At 37.3% G+C, this 10,034-nt stretch overlaps 1 protein-coding gene across 1 annotated transcript; it reads right to left on the bottom strand.

Moving 5' to 3' along the window:
- Positions 1-8,379: 8,379 nt before the first annotated feature.
- On the bottom strand, positions 8,380-9,492 carry LPAR4 (lysophosphatidic acid receptor 4; the record flags this gene model as incomplete). Its single annotated transcript, XM_084258519.1, has 1 exon — positions 8,380-9,492. The coding sequence occupies one exon, from the start codon at positions 9,490-9,492 to the stop codon at positions 8,380-8,382; it is 1,113 nt and encodes a 370-aa protein (XP_084114645.1).
- Positions 9,493-10,034: the final 542 nt, after the last annotated feature.

Raw genomic sequence — 10,034 nt, 5'->3', positions numbered from 1 at the left:
CTGGGGAACCACTCCACAACTGCCCTACAAGATATTCCTGAATGTTTATGCCTTGCTACCTGCCTCCTAGCTGCTCCTGGGGATCTGAGCTACCTGGTCTGCTGCAGTCCAGGAGTGCAGGTCCTTGCCCAGGAAAAGGACAAGGTTCCAAAGATAGGACAAGGTGGTAAAAAAAGGATAAGATTCCAAGAAAAGGACAAACCTCGTGGGCCCACCATCGATCTAGGGAGTGTGTCGAGAGAGGAGCTGGGGAGGGAGACATGGGAGAACAGGGTGGTTGTTCATAGGAGGGCTGCACCTAAAGGGAAAATTTAAAAAATGAAAAATAAAAACAAATGTGTGTCTTGTGCCTTAGACTCATAATCTTGTGGACAATGCAGTACTGGTTAAGAACACAAGTTTGAGTGACATATAGAACTTGGATGGAGTTAGAATGCCACTTATCAGCTTTATGACTATTTTAAGTTTATTCAGCTTCTTGAACCTCAGCTTTCTCATCTGTAGAATGGAACTAATCATAAAACATCCATCAGGTTGTTAAGAAATAATGCATGTCAGGCCTCCCTGGTGGCGTAGGGATTAAGTCTCAGCACTATCACCCCTACGGCCTGGGTTCAGTCCCCAGCCAGGGAGCTAGCCCACATATGGTGCAGCAAACTTCTGTCTCACCTGCGACTCCTCTCAGCAGTGTATTTCAGTAGATCCGCCTGTTCTGCTCCCCACCTCTCTGGTGAATCCTCTCACCCCCTGTACCTCTGGTCTACACCCCAGGTCTTATATGCATAAATAGATAAAATCTTTAAAGAAAAATAAAAGGAGGGCCTTTCCTGGTGGTGCAGCGGTTGAGCGCTGGGCTGCAAAGCTGCCCACAGCCTCTGCAGCACCAGTTCGATCCCCAGTCGCCGGCAAGCATCCCACATGGCGCGATAGACCTCTCCTGCCACGCCCGCTGCTCCCCTCAGCAGTATATTTCGTCAGTCTGCCTGTTCTGTTCCTTCTCTGGCTCTGGTGAATTCTCTCACCCTCCCGTGCTTCTAACTGTACCCTCAGTGCTTGTATAAATAAATAAATAAATCTTTAAAAAAAGAAAAGAAAAGGAAACAACACAGGGCTTCCTTGGTGGCCTAGGGGTTAAGTCTCAGCGCCATCACGGCTAAGGCCTTAGTTCAATCCCCATCCAAGGAGCTAACCCAGGAGGTGCAGTAGACCTCTTCTGTCTTGCCCACTGCTCCCCTTAACAATGTCTTTCAGTAAAACTGCTTATTCTGCTCCCCACTCTCTCTCTTTCTTGAATCTCTTCACCCCCTCCCCCACACCTCTGGTCTACACCCTAGGTCTACACACACACACACACACAAAAGAAAGAATGCATGTAAAGTGCTTAGTACAGTATCTGGCATTTAATATATGCCCTCTTCTACATCAATATTATTTATAATTGTTAGTTCTAGTTCATCATTATGAGTTTGGAGTTCCAGTCTTAAAATTATAGGGGACTTCAGAGATAACCTTCTCATTTTCATAATAGGGGCACTCAGCTAAAGAAAGAGAAAGGGACTTGTCCAGTTTCATGGAGTGAATAGGAGGCTGAGTATGACAAATCCTGGATAGTATCACTTATGTGTGGGATACAGAGAAACCACAAAAATCCAAACTAACAACAAACTCTAGGAACCTGGCTATAGAACTGAGACTAGCAGATGGGGAGGAGGAGGGATGAGAGAAGGGAGGGAAGGAGCACAAAAAAACTGTGGGGATGGGCTGTGGGTGCCTTGGAGGACGTTGTGGTGTGGTAACAACACCTGAAGGAGGGTATCCTGTACGTCTAAAACACGCACACACAATGCAAACCAATGTTATATCAATAAAAGAAGAAAACCAGATTTAGGCTTCCATCTCAAATCTGTTTATTACACAGAATTAGAATTCAGCTCCTTGTCTGGGAGCATGTTTTGCTGAAAGGAATGGGGGGCGGGGAGAGAGAGAGAGAGAGAGAGAGAGACTCTTGAGAAACTTGCTTTGGGCTGCAAAGACAGGAGAAAAGAGGCTGAAACCATGAATGATCAGCTTTGTTGACTGGAAGTTGCCTAGGTCTGGGTCTTCATTAGCCTTTTGAGGTTTCTGTGGCTTGGACAAGAGCATAAACACCCAAAGGTTGACAGACTAAGCACAGAATTTGGGCAATTCAGGGCTTCATAACCCCCTTCACAACAAACATCAGAATTGTGATGTTTTAAAATAAAAAATTTCTTGCATTCCTTGCATGCATTGATAACTATAGCACTATAGCATAAACTTAAGATACTTAATTATTTATTTAGAAAGGTTCATCCTTTTTTCAATGTTTATGATCTTTGAAATTTTAAGATAGTCCTGCTGCTGAGACTGAGATATATTTTAAGGGACATGCTCCCCTTGATTTTTGCTCTATTTTTCTCTATAGCACTTAGTCTCATCTGTCATATTACTTTGTAACTTGCTCTTTTTTTTTTTTTTTTTTTTTTTTTTTTACTTTGCCTGCTCTGACTTCAGCACATAAGTTTTAGGATAGCTTTTTTTATTGAAATGTTGGGCTTACATTTTTGTTTTCCATTTGTGCATGAGTTCCACTCACCCTCCACCAAAACACCTCTCTCCTCTCTATCCCCTCTGGTAACTGCAGTGGTCTAATATCCAAGTGAGGCTAGAGGCATGGGGGTGAAAGAATTCACCAGAGACAGAGTGGAGAACAGATTTATTGTAATATCCTGCAAGGAAGCAAAGGGCAAAACTACAGCTATACGTCTGCCTATAAAGAGTATGAGGGCCTCCCCAGTGGCGCAGCAGTTGAGCGCTGGATTGCGAAGCTGCCCGCAGCCTCTGCAGGGCTGGTTCAATCCCCGGCTGCCGGCGAGAGTCCCACATGGCGCGCAGATCTCTCCTGCCGCCCGCTGCTCCCCTCAGCAGTACTTCGTCAGTCTGCCTGTTCTGCTCTCCATTCTGGCTCTGGTGAATTCTCTCACCCTCCTGAGCTTCTGACTGTCCCCCAGTGCTTGTGTAAATAAATAAATAAATATTTTTTTTTAAAAAGAGGAAGAAGAATATGAGGCTCTTTGTACTCTGTTTTCGTAGGTTTTCTAACTTGAGATGCTAATTTGCACCAGTTTTCTGCTGAGATGTCTGGTCTCGGTGCTCGCTTTTGACACAGAATGTGTCCTGGCCCTTCTTCTGCATCCCTGGAACTGGGCTAGTTTTTCTGGTCTTGGTGGTTTGTCTTGGTCTTATGGCCCGATTGCCATGGCAACCTTATCTATTCAAGCCTCCCAATCTTGCTTGCCAAGCAAGGACTCGGGGTTTAGTTTTTAACCTTACAAAGTGATACCCAGACAGTAACCATTAAATTCTAAGGCCAAGATTTTTTTCTGCTGTATTTTGCCTGTGTATGTTTTTTTTGGCTATTTTTAAATTCAAGTGGTAAATCACCTCTTCAGCCTCAGCTTCCCTCACCTCCTGATAGGGACTCTGCTGCAACTCTCTTGTCCTGGTGTCTTGATATTACCACTTGTGCTACTGAATTCAAAACATACACAGCCTTTCTCCAGACAGTCTTTCTCTCCCTGCCCCAAAATAGTCTATAGTGACTGGAAACCTATATTCTCATTTTATATGTTTGTGTTCTTTCCTCCAAATGGCTCCTAACCCTGACGGACTTGGTAACATGGCTCTTAAAATTCAAAGCAGCTTGTTTCAACAAGGAGGTTAAAGCACTAACTACTGTGTAAAAATGTTCCATGTATTCAGATTTCTGAAAAACTATGTACTTCTCATTGCTTTGCTTCTTTTCTATGAGGATCTGGGAATAAAATGCTTCTCTTCCAAACATGCAGAGAGGTACTGAGTTCAGGCAGATAGAGGAGTGGAGCCAGTGAGAGATCTAAAATGTGGCAGTGAGGTAAAGCAGGAGGCTTTAAAATTCAGGTGACTTGTCTGGTACAGGCAACTAGCTTTCCTTCCTATTTATCATGGAGAACCTCCAACCTTATAGATGAAAAGCATGTTACAAAGAGCCCACATTCTTCCTATCATTAGTCTAGGATATGCTGTCTGCTTTTCAACTTGTTACCTTCCTAACCAAGTTAGTCTTATAAAGGCCAAATATCATTGGTCACCTTCCCTTAATTGAGATCCTGGGACTTCTGGACTAGGCCCTGTTTAAGGAATTTTGAAGTTCCTGGTAAACAGTTTCGCTGGGGAATTCATAGGAATCCAGAATCCTTCATTTACGTATTCAACAAATTTCTTGAACATGAACTATGTACTACCAGACAACCTTCTGGGCACTGTGCATGGTGTGGTGAGAATAACAAATAAAAATATGGGTGGATCTCAAGGTGATTATGTTAAGTGAAATATGTCAGAAAGTGAAAGGTAAATACTGGATGATCTCACTCATCTGTGGAATATAAAAATACCCTTAAAAATACACAGGCAAAATACAAAAGGAATAAATCTTGGCCTTAGAATTTAATGGTTACTATCTGGGTATCACTTAAAAAGGTTAAAAACTAACGTCCATTTAATTTACTTCTAGCTACCTCTTGCTTTTCTGAAGTTTTCTAATCAGACTCATTTTCTAAAATGTAGATGCCAAAAGGGAGATCAAAAGCAGTAGGTTTCACACAGCCTGTCACTACCTTGACAGAGGATTATGTATTGTTTTTGGTCCACAAAGGAACAGTATTTCTAAGAGAAGGTAGAGAAAAATATTGGTAAGGGTCATAGGAAAGACAGATTGAGAACATAAAGCTTGGAAAACCACACCAAACATATGATACAGAGGTTTGGGGGTGGAGGCCAAGGTGCAAGAAGATGGATAGGAATGAAAAATAAACATCTGACCTTTTTTTTTTTCCTGAGGACCTTAAAAAGGTCACTAGTGACAAAATTCCTATAATTTTAAACATACCTTAAGGCTGTTCACGTCAGAAAAGGTAATTTGTTGTCATCTCATGGGTAACCAGTACGCAGTGTGGTTTATGAGAAGCACGCATTGCTTTTGGAGACTTAAAGGCATGAACACAATGGCTAGAGATTCCTTGTGCTATCATTCTGGAACCACAAACTGTTCTACTTATTGGTCATTCAGCCACTTACACCATTCTCATCTGATTGCTGTCACTTGGTCTGCTTTCCTTGACTTTCCCAAGGGATCCCAGGTACCTTAGGATATTTAATCAAATCTAAGAAATCAGGTTTTAGCTTGACTACAAACTCCAAATAAATCAAAGCCAAGTTGAAAAAAGAGCTACTTAATCTTCCAGTTTGATGCCTTAAAAGTCACCCAAGATCTGTCATATACAATTGTGCATTAGTTTTCAGACAGCCTCAAAAATAATGTATTGGAATTGATTTGTGATTAAATGTACTCTAATATTGTGCTTTCTTGAAGGATGGAGAGAAGATAAAGGAAAGATGCCTTTAGGTACCCACAAATAAAGACAAAATTGAATAGTTAACCAAAGTATAACCGTTAGATAATCCAAATATATTTTATTACATTTAATAAGCATTTAAAATTCAAGCTGTAATTACAGCTGAATGATTGCTTTTACTTTTAGATGCAAAGTCAGTTTTACATTTAGTTATACATTATATTTTGTTGGTTACATTGTTCATATGGCAAAAGCTTTTATTATTAGCAAATTATATTAACTGTAAAAATGGAAATTAAATAAATTTAAATATGGAAAACTAAAAGTAAATATATAAATATGCAAAAGGAAACTGTTTATTGATTTTTTTTGTCAACTTGGTTAACATATCCCATTAAATGGTTTGGTGTCAAAATCCAAAAATTTCATAATTCTAAGATCCAAGGGCACAAATGAAAGTTCACATATAGTTTACACTTACACGAAAAGAAAAAAAAAAGAATATCAAAAGAAACAAAAACATTATTCATACTTTGATTACTAATTTGATCTTAAACACAATCTAACAATGAACTTAACCTAAACCTAATTTCATCTTTCTAAACCTAAATATTCTTTACATACTATATTTAAAACCTGTTTCCACAAAAAAATATAATGTATGACTACTTTTAAAACTTTATATCACAAAGGAAAAAGTAATGTCATTTTTGAAAATTCATTTTTATTATTGTTCTATTGTTCCAACATTTTGAAAAAGTCAGTTCTTAACGCAGGTACAGATTTAACAGTTTTTAAAGTTTCACTATGATCATGGATTTTTACTTAAGAATCTTATTACTTTTAAATCTACAAATTTATCAGAAAGAAAAACAAAAGTTAATGAGAATTTTAAGAAGTGCTTATTTCTTTAAAAGTTTTACTTTTTTGTTATGTTTTATGTTTTTATTTTTTTTTAATCTCTCCCTGGAATAAGCTCAGCAACTTGCAAGTTGCACTGTACCTTGAAAATCTACTTTAAGAGTTTTAGCATTTTTAAGTCGCCATATCATCCAAATAATTTTAAAATTGTTTAATGAAAATTTTAAGAATATTTTTGTTGTTTTGTAGCATTTTTAGTATTTTAATTTTTCATTTTGTGTGTGTAGGGTGTATGTGAGAGTTGTTCCCATTACTTTTGACATGAGCGCCAATATAGCATCTTTCAAGTTACATTGTTTTCAGAAGTTTTAGTTATCAATTTTAATGTACTTAAATCTACACTTTACCCAATAAATGGTAAGATTTTTTTCAGGATTTTGTTAAGTGAATTATAAAAATGTTTTCTTCTGTACCTTTTAAAATATTGATTTTAATTGTGTGTGAACTATGCACCAGTGTAGTACTTCCGAGCTACATTTTGATATAAAACATAAATGAAAATTATAGTATTATTGAAGTTTTACAGATACTCAAAAATACAAGGTCAACATTTTTGTATGCTATTTTGGTGGGGGTTGTTGTTGTTATTTTGCAGGGGGTTGTTTTGAGCTTTTTCTTCTTCCAGTTTGGAACTCATCTGGACACAATTTAGAAAAAACAAACAAACTCCAATGGGGGAAATAAACCTATAAATATTATGGTACAATGGGAGAATAAAAAAGGGTCAAGGAACAAATTTTGTCTGAAATAAAACATCATACAAATGACCCAGTATTTTTAAATTTAAAGATCTTCAAAAATAAATAAAATTTTAATGCAAGTGTTAAGTATTATTTTTTGTTGTTTTCATCATTTTGTATGTTTTTATTTTGGGGTTTTTTTGGCTTTTTTGTTTGTATTGGCTTAACTATTTTTTTTTTCAATATGCTCCTGACTTGGGCACAAGTTCAGCAGCTGTTTGTATTGTGCTCCAAAATTTAATATGAAAGAATAAGTAATTTAAAGTTACATGTCTCGTAAATATAGATACATGTCTCTACTTTCCTACAACAACAACAAAACTGATTAATGCATATTATGAACTTACTTTTTGTTTGTTTTCCTGTTTTAGTTTTTACTATTATTTTGTTGTTATTTTTTTTCAATTTGGTTGTGATCTGGGCACAAATGCAACAGTGTTTTAACTGCATTGTGCTTCAAAATTTCATATGGTAAATAAATATTTCAGAGAAAGCAGTCTCTCCAAGGAAAGGTAATACAACATCCTAAGAAAAAAATGTTGGTGTTGCTTATCTTTTATGGACATTATTTTTTGTGATTTTCCACTTTACACCTCTTTTGGTACTAGCAGCTTCCTGATTGAAGTTTCACATGAAAATTTTAATGTAGTATTAGAAAAGGAATAAAGTTTCTAAAAACCAACACTGCTACTGACAACAAATGTGAAAATCCAGTTAATTTTCTGTTTGTTCTCACCCACATTCACATACTTTTAATTTCCTGCTTTCAAAATATATACAATAAATATATTTCCAGCTCTTTTAAATTTGACACTTTTTTATCAATAATGTTTATGTTAAAATATATTCTTACGCTAAAATAAATTCAATGAAAATTTAAAAAAGAAAATAAAAGGCTAGCATATATCAGTAGTAACACAGAGGTTATTTTTTAATAATCCCTGAAATTGTTCTATATTTATAGGCCCAAACCAATTACCAAATATTATCATAATGGAAATATCTTTTTCAAAGTTTTAAGTTGTCTCCATATCACTAAAGTTAAGACCACTGATCACCTACATAACGTGATATAATGAAATTCTAACCCAGAAGAGTTTTGCAATCCCTTTTGGTAGCTGTAATTAGACCTGACCTATAATTATTGAACAAAACAGCATATGTACAGTAAACATTCAAATTAATGTATCTGACTGTATTTAGTACATTAATCTATTCTCAATATCATCAGCTTCTACACTTTTGTCTTAGAGCATTGGAAAAATCATAGGAGAAACCATATCTGAACCTAAATACAATTCTCGTACCTAGAAAGTGGATTCTAGTGTTAATTCACCACCATTCTGTGTTGTTTGATCACTAGCTTCCTCTTGAATAGCTGGAAGGGAAGGTTTTGTGGTCAGAGGTGTTTCAGTCTTAAACAGGGATTCCATTCTGATATGGGTATTGATGTAAAAAGACTTCTGAAAGGACTCCAAAGTGAAATAATAGATAAAAGGGTCAAAGCAACAGTTCAGAGTAGCAAGGCACAAGGTGACTGGGTACATGATCTTTGCAAATCTTTCCAACAAGCAATTGGTAATGGCTTGGGAACGCACGAGGGCATATAGAAAAAGTACAGAGTTATAGGGTACAAAACATACCACAAAGACTGCCATATGCACTGTGATCATCTTCAGTACTTTTTTCTTGTTGGTTCCAATCTGAGACAGTGTAGCAGGCTTACGAAGAGTTCTGAGCACCACAGAAGAGCAAGAGACATTCAATATCAAAGGAATGATGAATCCAACAATTTCAATAAATATGGTGATCTTGGACAGATAAGTCTTCCAGACTCGTTTGGAGAAGCCTTCAAAACAGGTGGTGGCTGCATTGTTGACATTAGTGGTGGAGAACAAAGAGGCTGAAATACCGCCACTAAGGACCAGAATCCAGACTCCAGCACACACAATGGCAGAATTCCTCCTGGTCCTAATGGTACGAGATCGGAAGGGATAGACAATGGCCAGGAAACGATCCACACTAATACACGTGAGGAAGAGCATGCTCCCGTAGATGTTGGTAAGGAAGGCAGTACCAGAGATCTTGCAGAGGGTGTCACCAAAAGGCCAATGTCGGTTGAAATTGTAAAATATTTTGAAAGGTAGAGTGCAGACAAAGAGCAAATCAGAGAGAGCCAGATTGGTGATAAAAATAGCAGTCTCACTTCTCATTTTCACCCGGAAACAGAAGACAAACAGAGAGGCACTGTTGGTTATCAGACCCAGGATGAATACAACACTGTAGACAGCACCATTCAGATTATACTTGAAGGAATCATCAACAATGCAAGTATTATTGGCAGTAACATTGCCCAACCTGGGTCTGAGGCTTGAATTTAAATCTTGAAATTGGAAATCAATGAATCTTCTGTCACCCATGGGTTTGTTTTGTTTTTGTTTTTGTTTTTGTTTTCAGAAGACCTGCTGACAGCAAGGTTCACCACTCTGAGACTAGGTCCTGGTAGGAAATGTTTTCCTCCTATGAGAGACAAGATGGTGTGAATCATCAAATCTGCCTTCTATCCACGGTTTCTGAAGTCTAAGACAATCTGCGCACACAGAATGGAAGATAACATTGCACATGCAGTTTGGTTTGACAAATACTTTTTGAACACCCACCATCTGTTAAGAGGTATTACAAGAATATGTTAAGGAGAGACATTATGCTCAATACAACAAGTGCAATACTGTAGCATTGCAATGAACAAGAATAAGGAGTTGGTTATTTTGGAGCCCAGTGTAAGGGGAGCTTTAATAGGTAAATTGTTAATAAATTTGTATGGCGCTTTTCAACTTTCAAAAGCATGATTTTAATTAATTCCCACAAGAACACCATAAGGTAGGTAAGACAGAAATTTAGCACCATTTTATAGGCACAGAAACTGATGCTTATGTCACTTATTATTACACTATCAGAATTG

This window comes from Talpa europaea, assembly GCF_964194135.1.
Source record: "Talpa europaea genome assembly, chromosome: X".
Taxonomy (NCBI): domain Eukaryota; kingdom Metazoa; phylum Chordata; class Mammalia; order Eulipotyphla; family Talpidae; genus Talpa; species Talpa europaea.
Note: the sequence above shows the minus strand (reverse complement) of the source record. Positions and strands in the feature narration are given on the sequence as shown.